Source organism: Diadema antillarum, unplaced genomic scaffold, assembly GCF_040938485.1.
Source record: "Diadema antillarum isolate AM-2024a unplaced genomic scaffold, OU_Dant_1.0 seq00000100_RagTag, whole genome shotgun sequence".
In the NCBI taxonomy this organism is placed as follows: Eukaryota; Metazoa; Echinodermata; class Echinoidea; order Diadematoida; family Diadematidae; genus Diadema; species Diadema antillarum.
The window spans coordinates 19,237-39,526 of record NW_027271188.1 but is presented as its reverse complement, the minus strand read 5'-3'; the positions used below and the strand labels follow the sequence as shown (position 1 = coordinate 39,526).

The window sequence follows — 20,290 nt, the reverse complement described above, 5'->3', positions numbered from 1 at the left end:
CGTTTCTGTGCCGTCCCGTCAGTACGAGGAGGGTGTGTTGCCCGCTGTGGCATTTCCTGCCATTTGTCCTCTTGTAGCATTAAAGGTCTTGTCTACCATTGGGAGCAGTGATTTTAAAAATGTTCGAGCCATCACATCTGATGCATATGTGTAGGTCAGTTGTATCACAAAAACTCCCACCATAAGAAAAATGTTGCAATTTAAAGCCTGAAATATGGAGAGATATCACTATTTTTTTTCTCAATAAACAGTAACTGTAGATGGTTTATTCTAGAAAAAATCTTATTATGTTAAACTATTGTTCACATTTTGTGTATATAAAAAAAATATTTAACATTGATTATACCAGTTGATTAACATTTTTACATTGGTTGTTTTTATCCCTAACTCACATTTTAAGACTATTTTGAAGCACTAAAGCTAGGTTTTGTTTTATCTGCAAATACTAAACATTGCCTTTAATCCATCCTGACCATATTGCACCAGATGCTGGCTGTATTGATATTGTGGGCCGCTTTTTCAGCATCCTTTAAATTCTCTTGTACAGTATGCTACAGTTGCCCTCTCATAGAGAAATAGATAAAAGGGAAATAAGAATAGTGTGTGTGTTTGTATGGCAATGTGTGTGTGTGTGTGGGGGGGGGGGAGTATGTTTGTGTGCATACTGTATAATGTGTCACATACTTGTGTAGGAGTAGCAAATGCACTCCAAGTGATCTGCAAGCTGGGTGTAATCATTTAGCTTCAGAGCTTTTGTCAAGAAAGATGTCATACCATATATATTTGTCATTTCTTTTTACATCCACTGAAAATCCTCTTGAGCCTGATAACTTACTTTATCTAACATGCTATTGCTTTCTCTTTCACAACCATTTGATATCTTGTTTCTCACGATGGTTTTTGTCTGTTTACCAGTAGGGTTTGGGGGCAGTGGTGTACAGTGTCAGACTTTTTGTTTATACATGTATATAATCATATTTCATATGATTACAAACTTTAGAATAGTGATGAGTAATGTTCCTTTCATTAAAGGAGATGTTGCCACATAGCAAAAGTGTTGTGCCGCCCAGACAGGTTGTGTGGTTTTCTTGGCTTATCATGCCATATGTACCTCTCAAACACTGAGGGGGTGCATGTTCAGCCTATGTACATGTAGTGTGTAGGCAGGAATGTTATTGCTCTGTGCAGGCATAGGAGAGAAAGTAAACAGAACACACCCCCACGTCATATGTTTACAATCTTAGAGCAAGCTTGTTTTCTTGTCACAGTTGATCTCAATGTCTTCTGCATGCTTCAGAAACTCTTGAAGAAAGGTTTTCTTTTTTTTTCTCTCTCTCTCTTTTCTTTATACTTACTTCCATTCAATGTATGACTAGCCAAGAGAGTATTGATAATAACTCCAAAAACATTGATAATAACTCCCAAAACATTGATATGAAGCGAACCATCTTATTTGTGACTTTCAGATTTTTTTCTCAGGTCAACTAATTTTTACATACTGTTCAGGTGCCAACTTATGTAGAACACAAAGACGTACATGAAGACAAGAATTTTTGTTTAGAAATGTTAAAGACACTCAGTCGTGGCGAGTGGTTTGTGCGGCACGGAGACGAACACAACACGCTGCCTCCCCCATTCTGTATCAAATGTAGTGACCCCCGAATGAGAATAGCGCTGGCTCAATGGGTCAGCGAAAATACGGTAGGCTACAAGAGAGCTCCCTGTGCTTATCTCCTAACCCAAAATGGCTGTCCCAGCGAGCCACGAGAGCTTCCGAATGGACGCACACTCTCAGTGCGCATGCACATGAAGAGAGGCCGAAAGAGCCACGCGTCTTCTGGCCTCTCTCCTCCAATCACCGCAGCTCGCGGTGACAATATTTGTGTATGATGCGTACACACACACGCACACACACACACACACACACACACGCCGCAGCGTCTTCTGGCCTCTCTCCTCCAATCACCGCAGCTCGCGATGACAATGTTTGTGTATGATGCGTACACACACACGCACACACACACACACACACTTGTCTCAGTGATAGCATTGCGCAATTGCATGCACAAACTTCGGTCGTTCGGAGTTTTACGTACCATTAGGGATGGCGATCGGCTGCCTTTAAGGTGTCATTTGCATGGAAGAAGAGTAGATAGACTAATATAAAATATAATGACGTTTGGTTGAACTTTCATATAAATGTATGGTCTTTTTATTAACAGCACAATTAATTTCAATTTATCTTTATGGAGTTTGCATACCAAGTGGTGTTCAAATGGTATGACATTTTTATTGGTTTTGAGGGGGATAAGGTTGTTGATATGAATTCGTACATAATTTATTGTCAAAATAGTATGTATCAATCATTTAACTCCTTAAACCACACTCTTTGCTTCAGTCATTCTAAATAATGAAAAGAAATTATTATTATCTTCCCTTCCCGTCTCACCCACAGAAAATTCTTCTTTGGGGGTTCCAGCAGTAAGCGCAACCGCCGGCACAGCGACAGCGAACCTCAGGCGGGTCCCAGCGGCACCACAACACCGGCCTCACCCGCCCCATCAGCCCCAACCCAGTCACCGCAACGGAAAAGTCGGCTGCGCCGCTCGCTGAGTATGAAGCGCTTACGGCGCAGCTTCCGCAGCAAGGCGGACACGTCGTACGTCCCGCCGGCCAGCAAGCCCCACCAGTGGCAACAGGATGAGAAGCTGGTCAGGGCAGGAACATGCAATTTCACAGTGAAGGTTAGCATCTTATAAAGCTGTCCAAACGTAGACTTCTTAAATTACAAGGAAACCAAACCTCTTGTGTCAAGTTACTATAAATGAATCCAGTGCAGATTAATTTTGAACAAAACCAGGCATGTAATTAAGGGAGTGAAAGCTTTTAAAGGACAAGTCCAACTTCATATACATAAGGATTGAGAAAATGCAGCAATATTAGTAGAACACTTTAGTGAAAGTTTGAGGAAAATCGCACAATCCGTTCAAAAGTTATGAATTTTTAAAGTGTCTGCGCAGTCACTGCTGGATGAGAAGACTACTACGGTGTATGATGTCACATGCGTACAACGATGTAAGGAAAATAAAAAGAGAATTTCAGAAAACTTCACTTTTTGAAAAAAGTGCACACTTCTTCGACTTGTTACTGATGTATGTTAGGGGTAATGTTATTCCCCCTGCCTTCTGAAAGAGAGAACTCCAGTGTTCTTTTGTTATGCGAGAAAAATGGAAATATGTTGAATTTTCTTTATTCTTTCTTTATATCGTTGTACACATGTGACATCACAAGCTATAGTAGTCTTTTCATCCAGCCGTGCTTGAGCAGAAATTTCAAATCTTCATAACTTTTGAACGGATTGTCCAATTTTCCTCAAACTCTCACTGATGTGTTCTACTAATATTGCTGCACTCACTCAACCCACATGTCTATGAAGGTGAACTTGTCCTTTTAAAAGCTAGAAATAATCAGAGGATATTTGTCAAATTTGCAGCAAGTTATAAACAACTGGCCATATGTTTGAATCATGAGATATCTTGTTTTTTCATATTTCTTGTCATTGAGGTAAGTTCCTTGTCTTGAATCAAGATGTATGTACCATGCAGAATGTATTTTTCTTAACATGATTATAACGAAGTTGGACCATGAAAAGAGTTAGAGGAAGATTATTAAAAGCGATATTTTATATTGTATGTTCAAATTGAAATGAAGGTTGTCCACACCTTTTCATCAATTCTATTTTATAAAAGCCAAAACCTTATTCTCTGCCCGATTTTGTTCCAATGTTCACAAATTCATTTAGACTTTGGAAACGTGACCATGAAAGGTCTTGTCTAAATGAGAGTTTGGCTGAACTAAAACTTGAACATGATTTACACTCATGTGGTGAATGTTACAGTCATATAGATCTCTATCTCTTTTCTATCTCTTCCTTATTACCCTGTAGAAGTACATAGCAGAACTTGATAAGCTTTTTCATCAGCATGTACAGTAATCCGTTCGAGCTCATGCTAGTTGCAAATTTAGCATGCCCACTAAGATGCAGCAGTGTCCCTCAGTCCAACTGGAAGACCTTGGTAACACAAGGGGGATTAGGGGGATCAAGTAATCTGTATTAATTGACAATTAGTTTACAGATAACTGTGTCTATCAGTGACGAAAGCACTCCAGCGTGTGTATGTGCCTATCAGCAAACAAAACACAGTACAGGTTGATAATGTGGTCCACCTGTTCTGCCTTACCTATTACTGTAGTTTATGCATCATAAATACCAATGATCCTTTGATATAGATTTTGCAATGACTACCAGGGCTAGACATTAGTGGTGGCCCATAGGCCCAGGGCCACTGAAAAGTGAAGTGGGGCCAGCACATTTTCATAAAGGTTATGTTTTGGTGGCTTGATGGGGCACCGAAGATCCAAAATGAACCGCTTTTCTTTTCACATTCGTATTTTGGGCCACCAAAATTACAAATTTAAAGAGTTCAGTGGCTCGAACGGGCCACTAGAGAAAAAAGTTTGTGTCGAACCCTGTGCTACTCAAAAATTTATAGCTATAGAGAGGACATCATCAATACATGCATCTTACAGAGGAAGTCTAACAGACTTTTGTCTCCCTTTACTCCACTGAGTCTTGTCTAGTTTGCTAAGTGTGTATTTACTTTGCCCAAAACTTGACAGACAAAGTAGCACACTTGTCTTTAACTTTTAGTCTTTGGTGTAGCAGCATCAAACGATGGTGCAATGAAGCTGCACCGTGCTACCTCTTATTTTTCTTACATTTTTGGATAACTAGACTTACTAACAGATCATGCCATTACTTTTTTGTTTACATATTTTGCCCGCAAATAGAACTGATACTATTCAAAGTTTGAAAGTTGTGCCAAGTTTAAGACTGGGTCATATGTATATTTATAAGCATAAGAGAGAGAAAAAAACAAACTTGTTTTACAGAAACTATATGTTATCATAAAAAGTCTTGATTTTCCTGGATGTTACAAACCCCTACTCTGAAAATTAAATTGAAACACATTCATGATCATCATACTTATGCACAGTTGTATGAGTCATTTCAGAATTCGTAACTATGAATAAAAGAATTTTTCAGTGCTGCACATACGTCTGGTATTTAGCCCAATGGGTATACTTTTTATATATGCACTGAGTATGAAGTGGGTAGTGTGGGCGGCACTCCAAAACATAGACCCCTGCTTCATGATGAAACAGCCTACAGATGTATCAGCAAACGTGGTATAATGACTGGGGGGGGGGGGGGGGGGGGGGGGGGGGGGGCTCCTTCAAATCTTCATTTTAACAAAGAGTTCTTTTAGTACAGTCATCGGATCAGCATCATCCACCACCATTTTATAGACGTTCCACATGCACACACACACACACACACACACATACTGTTCAATCACCTTCATTTTGCTAGATAGCATGCATGTAATGTTTGCTTATTCCTATCCATGACTTGCACCCAACAAAGCAGATTTGTGAGTAAATCTTGACGTTTCTCACCCACTATTAAAAGCAGCCCTTGTTCCCCACATATCACAATTCATATTCTTGGCAGGTCAATGGAGTGTAGTTTGCTCAATGGAATGCTGTTATCTTTCCTTCTTCGTCTTTTTCCATAGAGGTGCTATGCAACATGATAGTGAAGAGGGGGGGGGGGGGGGGGGACATTATGTGAAATTAAAACCAAGGTATACATTTTCTCAAGCGATCAGACCCACCTGATACAGCTTTAAGCTTTTTTTTGGCAATCCTGCTAGAAGTGCTGAGTTCCTGATTACATAATGATAAAGTAAAATTGTATCCTTGGGAAAATGGAAAGTTGATAAAAGAAAGTTTACCTAGATTTTCAGCAAGGTAGTGATGTGAAAACTTGAGTTAAGTAAAGTAGACTAAGATTTGGCAGCTTTCAACCTTGTGTTCAAGAATTTTAAGCTTCAAATTATTTGACTTCTTATGCCTCCGCCACGAAAGTGTCGCCTGAGGCATTATTTCACCCTATGCCTGATTTCAGTGAAGTAGTTAGTACTTAGTCTGTTTCATTTTCCTCACATTGAAGTTTTACTCAGACGTTGAGTGGAGATTCCGTACACAACCATTGAGATCACTGAGCGAGCATTACAAAGGAAATCGATATGTATCAATCACATGCCAACTTTCCAGCAATGTGGATGCCCACACATTCCCACTTTAAACATCTTTTAAAGATGTGTTTTATATATTGCCATCTACAGCACCGTAAACAACAGGTAGAATTTTTAGAAAATAGGACATTTGTTGCAGCATGAAGAATTGTTTACGCTGTGTAGGCATTATCGAACACATTAAAAAAATAGATACAAAGAAGCAGGTTGATGGAACAATTAGGTTGAAAATTGTGTTTTTTGAATGAGACAAAACATTTTACTTGAAGTAATATTTAGGCCTATATGATGTTCGTATGGTAGGTTAAGTGCCAAAATAGGAGGTTTTTTCTCTCTATCATAGTGTCCCCAGCCGACTTTATTTCAATTTCGGTCCACACAGAATCCCATTTCGTATGTCTCCCGGACTTTTTGGATATCTCTGCCGACAAATGCTCTTCTTTCCAACGTATTTGTGTGTGTTTGTGTGTGTGTGTTTACATCTGTGCTTAACACTACTGTGAAAGTGTTCTAGATACACAGGTCACAAACATATTCATGAGATGTTGCTCTCACAATTTGACCCCTTAGCTATCGCAAGTGCACTAATGGCTGTCCGAATTTGATCAATAGTTCTTTGGCGATATTTTTGTGCGTTGTTAAATTGGCGGCCCAACAGTGATCTGCGAAATTCGTAAAAATTACACCCTCGCGTAAATAACAGCTTTTACAGTATATACCAAGGAGATTTTCTTCTGTGATGCCCACATCATCCTTTGCCCCGAGGTTGTGGCATGTTCAGGGTCATACAGGAAATCATTGAGAGGGATGGGATGTTTGTCAAATCAATTCTTGTTTCCTTCTCCTCTTGGTTAGACTCCCTTGGTGATTACAGTGGGATGTTTTGACTGTCAACACCCACGCAAAGTGAGACGGGATTCCCTGCCGATCATCCTACTTCAGATTGCATGAGGCACCAAACATGCCATGCATGAACTGTATAAAATGACAGGCAGGAAATATCCCAGCACATTGCCATGCACATAGATTACAAGGAAATTTCCAAATGAATGATTTCCTACTATAATGTATCCATTTTGTAGTTGTTGAATCACGGGGGAGATGTAATGATGTACTTTCGTTCATGGCCGTAGTGTAGATGAAAAATCTGCATCTATATAGGTTTGATATGGATGTGAGAGCTCCTGTTGTGTGTCTATATCCTGCTCAGTCCTGCTACCAGAACACTAACAGAATGTCTGTTTTTCAGTGCCATAAAATATATTCATGATTATGTGCGTCTTCTCATATGTTAGGAAACTTGTCTGCAATTTGAATTGTATGACAGATTGTCACACAAATATGGAATGGATACAACACAGCATCATTATTTTCCAATCAGAATAGGTGGATGGGTTGATTGTCTCATATTATGAAAGTGAATAGACTTGACGACATGTAGAGTAGCGAATGATATGAAAATACACACACACACACACACACACACACACACACACACACACACACAAAAGTCTTTGAAATTCGAGTAAAGAAAAGTTGTATCTCACCAGTCTATACACAAACTACATACAGTGGATATTATGAAACATAAAGCATTAACTTACAGGCTAGACTAACTTTTAATGTTGAAAAATTGCCATGATAACTTTATAGATACTTTGTTAGTTTTGTTTAAAGAAAAAACCCTTTGAGTTTGACAAACAGTTTTGGATTGTACAATTTATCCCACTTATTTAAATTTGAATTAATAGGCTTGTTTTACAAAGAGAGCATAGTCCTATAAAAAAAGTAAACCTTTAGCCGCATTTACACTTACTAACATCGCGATTTTTAAAATCGCGATATTTTGGTTCCACCGTTTACACTTGCGCAAAAGCATGCGAAGTTTGAGCTTCACGAAACATCGCGATTTTTTGGTCGGTAGTGCGCATGCGTAATTTACCTGATTTCAACACGGTAGCTGAATGGAAGTGCGCGCTATTCCATTCGTTTTCACTGCAGTGCAGTATATTTTGATCACAGCTGGCTGGTTGGAACGTTGAGCCAGGGCTTTTTATCAGTACAATGCACACATAAATTTGTGCTTCTCGAGACTGTTTACTTACGGTAAAACTATATAGCTCGCTACATTAGATCACATATGTAGTAGGAGGGTAAAACTTCATCTACAGCAGCATTCAGGAGGATCATGAAATTTTGCCGATATGATGAAAGTGGGAAGTAAGACTTGGAAGTTAGGACTGGTATTTTATCAGGCGACAGCAAGAACTTACACTTGTGACGTACTCCTGAGTCCTGTATTCCACAAACAACGTATTATCGAGAGCAGTACGGGCACTCCCACAATCTGAATCAACGCATTTCTGGGAGAACATTATTTTGTTAAGTTGTCATGGGGTGATGTTACGTGGTTGGAGAACTTCAGGTTTGCTACCAGTAGTAGTTTTCTCGTGCAGTGTACTAGTTTCATCAGGGAGGGGGAGGTGAGAGACCACGAGCCGACCGAGGATCGGCCGTTTAGACCTGTGGCTGTACACAGCTGTCTATACCGTTGGTCTCTACACGTTCCAAAGAGGGATCGGGAGCACGCATAAACTCCCGGTGCAATCCGATACCGAGAGTCACGTGATGAAAAATCGCGATATTTCTGCAGCTTGGGTTTACACTCGCTAACTTCGCCTAAAACTTCGCGATGTTTCAAAAAATCGCACTCCGGCTGGCGATTTTTCTGGCGATGTTTCGAGGGCGTTTGGGTGTAGTTGCTTAGCAACTTACACCCAAATGTCGCGATTTTTCCTAGCAAGTGTAAATGGGCCTTTTGTTTTGCTGTCGTGCAATCTTCAAATCCATACTTATGGGATTTTGAATGCTACGATTTATAGTATGCTCTGTTATCTGTCATGAGTAGGCCTATCTATACATTCAGAAATAGGCTTTTTTCCCAAAGTGTAAAAAAAAAGTTACAAACCTATGCTAGTTTTAAAGATTGTGTCATAAAATAATATGTGTCATGTGCAGGCATCAGGATTATGCAAGAGTTTGCATAAACTTTGAGGGAGATCCCCCCCCCCCCCCAAAAAAAAAGTAAAGTTGTTCTGGATGCAAGACTACAGCATGGGAGATTGGGAGGACTTGCAGGGAGCATTCCAACAAAGGTCATGATCAAACTGCCAAGGCTGACCCTTAAACTGAGCCAAGGGCATCCTATTCAAATCAGTGGGATAGTGCCTTTGATGGAAACAACCTCCCCTCCCCCCTCTATTTATCTATCTGTCTATCTATCTATCTATCTATCTATCTATCTGGCTGTCTATCTATCTATCTATCTATCTATCTATCTATCTATTTATCTTTCTATCTATCATCTATCTATCTATCTATCTATCTATCTATCTATCTATCTATCTATCTATCTATCTATCTATCTTTCTATCTATAGTCCAGGCGCAGGGACCCAGAAAAAATGACTTCGTTCAACCCACCCCGCAGAAAAGGTTTGACTGCATAGGGTGGTCGGTTGGACTCTCTGGAACACCCCTAGGTAGTATGTGATTCGAAATTGTTATCAATAAAATTTTACAGGCCATTTTAGTTGCGACAAGACCTTATTGTTCGAAAAAGAGTCTGCGCACGCCAAGACTACTACACGCACCACTAGCACTGCTACAGGCGCCAGTGCCAGTGGTGCTCGTAGTAGTCTTAGCGCACGCAGACTTTTTCCTCGGCAAACAAGGGTTTTTGCCAGCAAACTCACTAGCTGAGGTCAGTGTAGTTTAGTTTCTAGCCGTTTTTATTTCGTGTATATTTTTTCCGAGTTGCAGCAAGCCGAGTGAGGTTGCATACCCAGTGATTGTGACCCCAAATCGTTCGGGCGTCGCAATCACTTGGTATGCGCCTTCGCTCGGCTTAGCACAATAAAGTGGGCTTCTACACATGCGCAAGCTGCAACTCGGAGAGATGAAAACGAAATAAAAACGACTAGAAACTAGACTGGGGTCGGTTACGGCTGGCACTGAAAATTTCAACATAATCACAGTTTTTTGCAGTTATTTCATGAATAATTCCTCAAAACACCGTAAAACCATATGTTGCTAGAGATGTCAGCAAAACAATGGGATACATTGTAAGTTAAAATATTGTGCATGGTTACCATGGTAACCAGATGTATACAGGTGATTGATAATCCAAAAAATGCCTCCAACTGCTGCAAACTTTGGTATTTTTTGTTCAGTTTTTTTTTTTTTTGTAGATAGGTGAATTAAAAACAAACATTTCTATTGATTATTGTTCAAAAAAGTTTTTTTCCTGTTGCCATGGCAACCAGTAATATCCAATCAGGATTCAGCTGTCAATACTTAAGAACTAATGCCCATATATTATTTTCAAAAAGCTCAATAAGCATGTCATTCTGCATAATTGTACCATTTACCGTACTTTTAACACATATTTGACTTCAAATTACAGGCAAATGTTGTTTCCAGCAATGTATGGACACAAAATTCCCTTCAAAATCTATGTTAATACAGAGAGCAAAGCCGACGATATTCTGATATTAGCTTTTTAGAGTATATATTTACAGAGAAATGGTTATTCAAAACAACCTTGGAAAAGAGCAGAAGAAAGCAATTGATTGTTCTTGTTCTTAAAGGAAATTTATTCAAGAATGCAGATAAATTCCTTTCTAAAGAAGGAATATACACGTACACTGCATTATCCATCAATGGAATTAAAAGCGTACTTTTTCATTGGTAAGCTAGGGTTAAAAATAAAAAAAAAATAAAATGAAAAGTCATGACATGTAAATTTGTATTAAAACGTGCAGTAATGAATTAATGCTATTAAGGAGAGAATGAGGGAAAATCTTAGGGGTCCTATCCGTTTTATCCAGGTTAACTTTGTAGTGTTGAGGTGGGTAGTTTAACCCTATAAAGCCCAAGGGGGGGGGGGCACATTGTGCCCCCTACCATATCTTCATTTGCCGCTCCTAAACCCTTTACCCGATTTTGTGCTTTTTGTGCCAGCCGTAACCGACCCCAGTCTAGTTTCTAGTCGTTTTTATTTCGTTTTCATCTCTCCGAGTTGCAGCTTGCGCATGTGTAGAAGCCCACTTTATTGCGCATACCAAGGGATTGCGACGCCCGAACGGTCTGGGGTCACAATCACTGGGTATGCAACCTCACTCGGCTTGTGAGTTTGCTGGCAAAAACCCTTGTTTGCCGAGGAAAAAGTCTGCGTGCGCTAAGACTACTACACGCACCACTGGCACTGGCGCCTGTAGCAGTGCTAGTGGTGCGTGTAGTAGTCTTGGCGTGCGCAGACTCTTTTTCGAACAATAAGGTTTTGTCGCAACTAAAATGGCCTGTAAAATTTTATTGATACCACAATTTCGACTCACATACTACCTGGGGGTGTTCCTGGAGGTCCCATCTACCACTCTGTATGGTCAAACCTTTTCTGCGGGGTGGGTTGAACGAACTCCTTAATTAAGGCCCGTACAGGAATTAGCGCCTTGACTACTATCATCTATCTATCTGTAGAGCACTTACTGTCTCAATCAGCCCCATGTGGTTTTCATGCACTTTCATTTTTCAATTAAAAACATGTAGACGAGAATGGATGAATGTGTGTTGCACCCCCACCCCACCCCACCCCTTTTTCCAGCTTATTGCCACGTTATGTTTTCCATAGCGACAGTGTTGAGAGGATTGCAGATGAAACTTGGCAGATGATTTACCGTATAGTGTACTTTGCCACAGTCAGTGAAAGAATAGTAAATGAAATATTAAGGGAAATAGGGAGGATGGGGGAGGGGAGAAGGATCAGCTGTTTCCTGTGCCTCATGCAGCATATGATTTGACATGCTGTAACCAGGGGTAACTCATACTTAGGGGTACAGCATTGTTTAGTGCCATTTCATTTTTTGGTTGATATAGTATACACACTGCTCTCATCCAGCCAAAATTTAGCTGTCAGTAATAACAATCCTAATTCCAGTTCATCCCCGTTAAGACATGCTTAACATAATACAATAATATTTTTTTTAAAGATAATTTTTGCCAAAAATTACTATTACAGGCCACCATAGTGGCGGGGCATACATGTAAATGTTATGTTGTTTAGCACCATAAACAGTGAGAGAGAGAGAAAAGAAAAGCAAATTTAATTACAGATTTATTTGATGTATTACATGTAGCATTAATTTAATGTGTTAAGATTACTAATACACTTTTCATGCATGAAGCATTAACAAATTGCTGTCACCCAATTTTTGCTTACCCTTTTGTACTGCACAAAAATTGAAAATGAATGATTAAACAAAAATACAAATTTTTAGTGGGTACCACAGGGTATTGTATACCACATTATCATGTGGGCATTGTAATACTTGGAAACCTGTTTTATTATGCTACATTTTATTGACTGCAGTGACTTTCATTATGAATGGAAATCTGTGATACCATTATTGGCACCAGATCTCACTGTCATACCTTTATGAGAAGTCTCTAAAAACAATAATTTACTGATGTGTAGGGTCAAGGTGTGGGGGCAATGGTCACTTTTGCCCCCTCCCCCCCCCCCCCCCCCCCACCCCAACCCCTATATGACAATTGAATGATTTTTCAACATGTATAATTATATCACTCCATTCTCATTGGCAGTACCTTGGAAGTATAGAGGTATCCGAGTCTAGAGGGATGCAGATATGTGAGGAGGCAGCCAAACAGCTGAGAATGGTAAGTGTTCAATGGCGTCATGGCTTTCCCACAGTTTTACTTTCGCTCTCGTTACGTCCAGCGCCTCTACCTATGTTTGTACAGAAAACTGGTTGTGGCACACTCTCATATGGTTATTTTTATTAACTGCCAAATGTGCATGTTTTTTTGTCAAGCAGGACCATTAGTGTATTAGCTTAATTGGCTTTGAGTCTTTTACAGACCACAAGTGTTTGTTGAGTTGATAATGGTGACCCTACAAAGTGTGGGCATTAAACTTATGAACAAATACTCTATATAGTAAGCAGCTGTGTTCTCTTGTTGTGCTTTTTAGTAGGTGATTCACAGTTCATATTTTTTTTAACCAATTGCCCAGCTGGGCAAGCAGATTTTCTAATTATTGCAAAACTCTTGCCCGAACAGGAATTTCACTTGCAAAAAAACAAAAACAAAAAACATAAAATATCGCTTGCCCAACTTTGATTTTCACTTGCCCCAGGCAATCAGGCAAGCGCTTATGTTTCACCTTTTTGTCTTGTATATATCATACCAAGACAACTTTGATAGAATTTCAGTGAAAAATTTCAATAAATTCATTGGGCAGAATTCCATATGTGCAGATGTGCCTTGTACAGGCAACATATGATGACACAGGACCCAAGAGATTCTTTGTTTCATTTTCATTTTCTTTACAAAGGGGGACATTTGAGAGCAAATTTACAAGTTAAGGGTATGAAAAACAATTTTGAACATTCCTTTCGGTTGAGTGGTTCACACTGATTTTTATTTCAAAGTGTGATGTTGTGAGCAAGATGTATTCACTGGTACCAGCCACAGGACACATGTATGTAAGAGGAAATGCAACTAATGTCTGTCTGCAGATCTGTACAATAATTGTATGGTGCGCTAGGAACCTATCACCATTTATGATATAGTAAAGGACGCCATAAATATGACTGTAGATGCCAGCTGATGTTGTGAAATGACTAGCAAAGTAGTTTGTTGTCTAGAGTCTAGCTGCTTGTGAGCGACTGCCAGGAGTACGGTTCGACGGCGCTGCTTATTAGGCAAAATAACATGAATGCAGCCTCAGAGAAAAATGATGTGGCTTTTAGATAAATGATGCATCTATTAGTGCAAAAGGATGGCACAGTGTTACTTGACTGGGGTTTTTGACTTGTAAGATCAATTAGTTTTTACATTGCTACACAGTGAACACTTCACAGAGAAATCCACTCCCTGTAATAAGTTTTGAGCCCTCTAAGTGTAATTTGGCTCATGTGTATAGTCTTGAGGTACTCATGTATCAGATACTGTTTGTAGAGTACCAACAGGAGCTGCCTTTGACTTCCTTGTAAACTTGTCGCTAAGATGACTCACTACATTGTGTTTTCAAATACCAGATGTATATAAATACAGTTGAACCTCTCGTATCCGGACAAGTCGGGACCGGGGCTCATCCGGATAAGGGATTTGGCCGGATACGGGAGACTCAATGCTTTATACATGTACATACAGTATACATACACAATACCATGTACTGATGTAGCCCATTGTAGTACCACATGTAGTAATTTGTATACTGCAACCTTTTCATTGTTACACTCAGTAACAGACCCCAAAATAGAGGTTCATGTTTGCAAGAATGAAATCATTTTCTTTTATAAATTCTAGGGATGATTCACCTAAATAATTATTAAGAAATGTATCAAGTAGATCTTATAAACAGTACGAGTCGACGAAACTACGCTTCAAAATTCGATCATCACGGCTCGGCAAAGTCAACTGTATAGGTCGCCATTGTTAGATGGTCTCCCTCTCTCTCTCTTTGTGTGTGTACTGTGTGTGAACAATTTTTGAGTGTTCAATATCATTTGTTGCTCAGCCAATGACTCGAAACAATGCATGTCTATCTAGTCATATCGACGGCTGTGTATGGACCTATATGTGGCAATGCGATATGAGAGGACTCGAGCACATAATCTGTCCATGTTCTTGTGATGATTTGGGGATGTTTGGAGATGTTAAAATGTCTGAAGGTAAGCAATTTGGAAGGAAATTTGATGTAATGTATGTTAATCATGTTGGAAGTAATATGTAATTCATGTGTGTTTGTGTAGGAGTTCTCAAGGAGTTGGGAATCCCCCTTTCCTCCCGTAATTATTTGAAAAAAAATCACGGCGAGATTGCGTCCGTATAATAGAGAGATCCGGATAAAGGGAGGCCGGATAAGAGAGGTTCAACTGTACACAGAAATTTCTTTGACTTGTTACTTTGTTCATTTGTGTGTTTGTTTTGTACAGAGCACAAGGAAGAAGCTGCGAGCTGTCCTGTGGGTTTCGTCTGATGGACTGCGGGTTGTGGAAGAAGAAAGCAAAGTAAGTTACATTAAGCCTCCAATGACTTTTAATGAAATATGTGGAAAAAATATAATGAAAGATTTGCCTGGGGAACATTTTGCCTAGGGTCGACACTCATGAATGTTCTGCAATAGTGTTCCTGATATTGGACACCGCACTGTATGACTCTCACAATTAACAGTAGACAGTTAAAGGGAAAGTTTCCCCAAACTGTGTGTGTGTGGATTCAGCCAAAAGATGCGGAAAGATCAGAAGAACAACCTGTTAGAGCTTCACGATAATCAGACAATCCATGAAAAGATAATTAATTTTCAATTTGCAGGAAATTTATGCGCCGCCCAGTCTAGATTGGATCCAAACAATGATTTGTAGGGTTGCAGTAGTAGAAGAATTATGAAGAAACCTTTGATGAGATGAACTTTACATTAGTTAATGTTGCAAGGACACCACAAGAGCACTGGACCCACCTTCTGCGGAAGGCATGGGGTATAGTAACTTACCCAACTTACCATATCTAGCAGGGAATAGTTTAACTGGCATTGCATAGCAATTTGCTATGCTTTTTTGTACGACTGCCGTACAAAATGTCATTTGCATAGCAATTTCATTACATGACTTGTAAACCATTTTGTTTAAAATGTATGTCCATCGACTAAAATTGCTATTCAATTTCAACAAGGGAAATTATTCCTTGTCTAGACAACAAGTAAGGGGAGTGTGTTCTTTTTATAGTGAACTAAAGTTTTTATGCCTCTGCCACGAAGTGTCGCCGAAGGCATTATGTTTTCGGGTTGTCAGTCCGTCCGTAAACAATTAACTAAAAAACTAAAAACTAAAAAATAACTCAAAAACTGTTTGAGGTATCCTAATGAAACTTGGCAGGTATATGTATGAGGGGGTGAAGTTGTGCCTATCAACCTATGGGCACACATGCTCAAGGTCACAGGTCAAAAGGTCAAGGTCAAATGCACAAAATTTCACTATTTCCCCCATATCTATGCAATGCCTGAAGGTATTTTCTTCAAACTTAGTGCATACATGTATTAACCATTTAAGATTCTGTAGTAAGAGTTTTGGGACATGAGGTCCAAGGTCAAAGGTCAATTGCAAATGTTAAAATTTCATTTTTTTTTCTCCATATCTTGGAAAGCATTCCAGGTGTCCTCATGGAACATAGTACACATGCATGTACTGACTGGTAGTGATTATCGAGGGAATTTTGGGGTCATGAGGTCAAGATCAGGGTTCAAAGGTCAAGGTCAACTCATTAAATTTCACTTTTTCCATCATATTTATGCAATGCCTGCAAGATTTTTCTTGAAACTTAGTGTATACATGTATTATCCAGTAGAGATTCTCTGGGAAGTTTTTGGCCAAGAAGGTCAAAGGCCAAAAGGTCAAAGGTCAAGTGAATGTGCTTGATTTCACTTCTTCCTCCATATCTCAGAAGGGGCTGAAGGTATCATGAAATTAATTCATGCATTTTTTTCTGCCTGACAGTGATTCTCTTGGGAATTTTAAGGTCATAGGGTCAAAGGTCAAGGGTCAAAGGCCAGGTAAAAATTCTAACAATTTACTATTTAATACAGAAATTACACTTTTTCTTCATACCTTGATATTGCCCAATGCATAGACTTATAAAAGGGTTAAAAGTCATCAAATCCCCATTACATGCTCTCAGAAAATGTAGCCATTCCTCCAATCAAATCTAGTTCAAGGAAAGTGAACACTCAATGCATTATAACATGTCATTTTAATATTTTGCCATTAAGATGAAACTGTCATCACACATTGTCAAGACGTACTACAGACCTATTAGGAGAATTATACATTATGGCGGAAGCATACCAGTCGCCATAGCAACATTCCTAGTTCAGCTTTTTAATAGCTTATTCATATTATTCCAGTGGTGGGACAGGTTGTGCCACATGGAAAAACTAGAAACTTTCGTAATTCCTACACTTTTGTAATGGATTTATTGATTTTCTGTACATTTCAATCAAGTGTTTCACTATTAAAATCTTTCCTGCATTGGCTATTAAAAAGTCTATGAATATTTTGGGGGTGGTAAGGGGAGGAGTATTCTTTTATATCATTTCATGCATGCCACTTCATACTGTAGCAGGGAGATGAAATGAAAATGTAAGCTGTACAAGACAAGTTATATGGAATATACTGTAAAACATGAAATATTCGCGGCATGAAATTTTCGCGAATTGGAGCTGACAGCCTTTTTCGCGGCATGAAATTTTTGCGAATTGCCACTGGCGTTCAATGCATGTAGTGTAGGCAAAAACTTTTGCGTGCATTTTAATTTCGCAAATTTTGGCGCTCGCGAAATTCGCGAAATTAAAATGCACGCGAAAATTTCTCGTTTTACAGTATAGCTCAGCTTGACGTATGGTATCTTTTGATCATCATTTTCGCTTCAGTTTTGCCAACTCTGTTGGATGCAAGACCTGATTTTGTGTCTGAATGAAACCTAAGTGTTCTGATGTTGTTTTTATGAAGAGAAATTCCATTGGAAATATACAGCACATGGCAGATGTCATCTTGTAGCTCTGTGTGAAGTCAGCACCATTGTAAACACTTTTGCATCGTTTCATGGAGTGAATGGTATTTTGCTCTGATATTGTTCATCGTTTAGGAAAATTTGCACCCAACATTAGCAAGTCTCAATATATGGGCAATATTTTATATGTGCTTTTGTATCAAAAGTTTTGTCATCTCAGATGCTGCTCATATATAGCTCATGAGTGATTATGCTGGTTGGTTTGGGTATGAGATGTATTCTGACCCCCCCCCCAAAAAAAAAAAAAACAACAACAACAACAACAACAAAACAAAAAAACAAAAAAAAAGTTAGTTTTTTCCTTTTCATAGAAAACAGCATTTTTTAAAGGACAAGTTCACCTTCATAAACATAAGGATTGAGAGAATGTAGCAATATTAGTAGAACACATCATTGAAAGTTTGAGGAAAATCAGACAATCCGTTCAAAAGTTATGAATTTTTGAAGTTTTTTTTGCAGTACCCGCTGGATGAGAAGACTACTGCAGTGTATGAATAACTTAGATGTCACATGCGTACAACAATATAAGGAAAATATAAAGAGAATTTCACAAAATTCCATCTTTTGAAAAAAGTACACATTCCCCTGACTCGTTACCGATAAATGTTATGGGTAATATTATTCCCCCTGCCTTTAGAAAGAGGCAAGTCAATTGCTCTTTTATTATGCGAAAAAAGTGAAAATATGTTGAATTTTCTTTTATATTTTCTTTATACTGTTGTACGCATATGACTCACAAGCTGTAGTAGTCTCCTCATCCAGCGGTTCCAACACAAAAATTAAAAAAATTCATAACTTTTGCATCGATTGTCCAATTTTCCTCAAACTTTCACTGATGTGTTCCACTAATATTGTTGCATTTTCTCAATCCATATGTTTATGAAGGTGAACTTGTCCTTTAAATATATGGATATCATGGCAGTATATTCCTAAACTGTTCATAAATATGAATATGTTTCCAAACTCGGGGAAATCCTGACATGTCTGTTATATGTTTACAATCTTGTGGCATTTAAGTAAGAAGCTTGTGCATTCAAATACTGTCATTAAATTCAGCATTTGTGGATGTGCTGGTAGGCATTGTGGCTAATGCCTTTTGAAGAAGACAATGCTGTTTTGAATGTTGCCTGCCATCTTGCCTGTGAAACAATGAAGTGGCAGTAAAATTTAAATATGGATTTAATTCTTTTGTGCCCCCTGACATCAGTGAATTTTAACTTCAGCATCGAATGATACAAACAAATGCATCATTTGATTAGAATGGTATTCTGAGGTTTCAAACATTTTTTCTCTTTTTGGGGGGACAAGACAGACTGTTAGCAAAGTATCTGTATTTACAATAATACACTGTGTATAACTTAAGCCATCTTTCTGTTTTCATTTTGGCTTGCCTGTAAATAGCAGACATGTATGAAATGCCTGGAAGAATGAACCTCATAGTACAGTCAGGACCATTGCATTAATGTGTGCACCAATATGTGGCAGAGCAGAATACATTCAAATTGAGTTTATAAGAACTTTGACCTGTTCACTCCGATGCTGCCAGTGAATAGTCTTTTTCCAGACTCTTGACAAACAATGATAAGGGTGTATTGAAACCCTCTTGATCTCTCATTTTCAATGCCAATTTTTCCCCACAAGAGTCCAGAACTCTCTTTCTAACAGTGATAGATTATTTATACAACATGCGATAATTTTTATGTTCACTCATATGCTGCAAGTGAATAGTCTTTTCCCAGACTCTTAACACACAATGATAAGGGTGTTTTAAAACCCTCTTGATCTCTCGCTTTCAATATCATTTTTTTTTCCCCCACAAGAGTCTCAGATAGATACGGCATGCAATAATTTTTATGTTCACTCGTATGCTGCAAGTGAATAGTCTTTTCCCAGACTCTTAACACACAATGATAAGGGTGTTTTAAACCCCCCTTGATCTCTCACTTTCAATATCATTCCCCCCCCCCCCCCACAAGAGTCCAGAACTCTCTTAGCAGTGATAGATACAGCATGCAATAATTTTGATGTTCACTTGTATGCTGCAAGTGAATAGTCTTTTCCCCAGACTCTTATGTGGAATAACACACAATGATAAGGGTGTTTTAAAACCTCTTGATCTCCCACTTTCAATATCAATTTCTCACGAGAGTCTAGAACTTTCTTACCTTCAGTGAGAGCTACAGCATGCCATAATATTTATGTGCTGACTGTCAGTGGTTTTCCAGGAGGTAAGATATATATCCATTTATGTATGCATATATGTGTAGTATATATTTCAATATAATACACTCATGCAAACATGCAAACATAGAAATCACAATGACCCTGAGTCAGTTAAATAACTTCATTGTGACTCTAACTTAATGGTAGAACTCATTAGATTACATTTGTCCAAGACTTGTCAGTAAAAATTTGTACTGAAAAGGTCAATTTACAGAAAAGCAAGCTGATCATCAAAACAAAATGATTTGATATAACTGCAGT

General features: G+C 38.7%; 1 protein-coding gene across 3 annotated transcripts in view; it reads left to right on the top strand.

Annotated features, from left to right (window-relative positions):
- The window catches only part of LOC139726812 (protein numb-like), an 80,973-nt gene that overhangs the window by 43,663 nt on the left and 17,020 nt on the right, over window positions 1–20,290 (top strand). For all 3 annotated transcript variants that reach the window (XM_071637805.1, XM_071637804.1, XM_071637803.1), the window contains exons 2-4: window positions 2,456–2,744; window positions 12,821–12,895; window positions 15,178–15,252. In XM_071637805.1, the coding sequence (XP_071493906.1) occupies window positions 2,616–2,744; window positions 12,821–12,895; window positions 15,178–15,252 (279 nt within the window). In that variant the 5' untranslated portion in view covers window positions 2,456–2,615. The remainder of the gene's footprint in view (window positions 1–2,455; window positions 2,745–12,820; window positions 12,896–15,177; window positions 15,253–20,290) is intronic.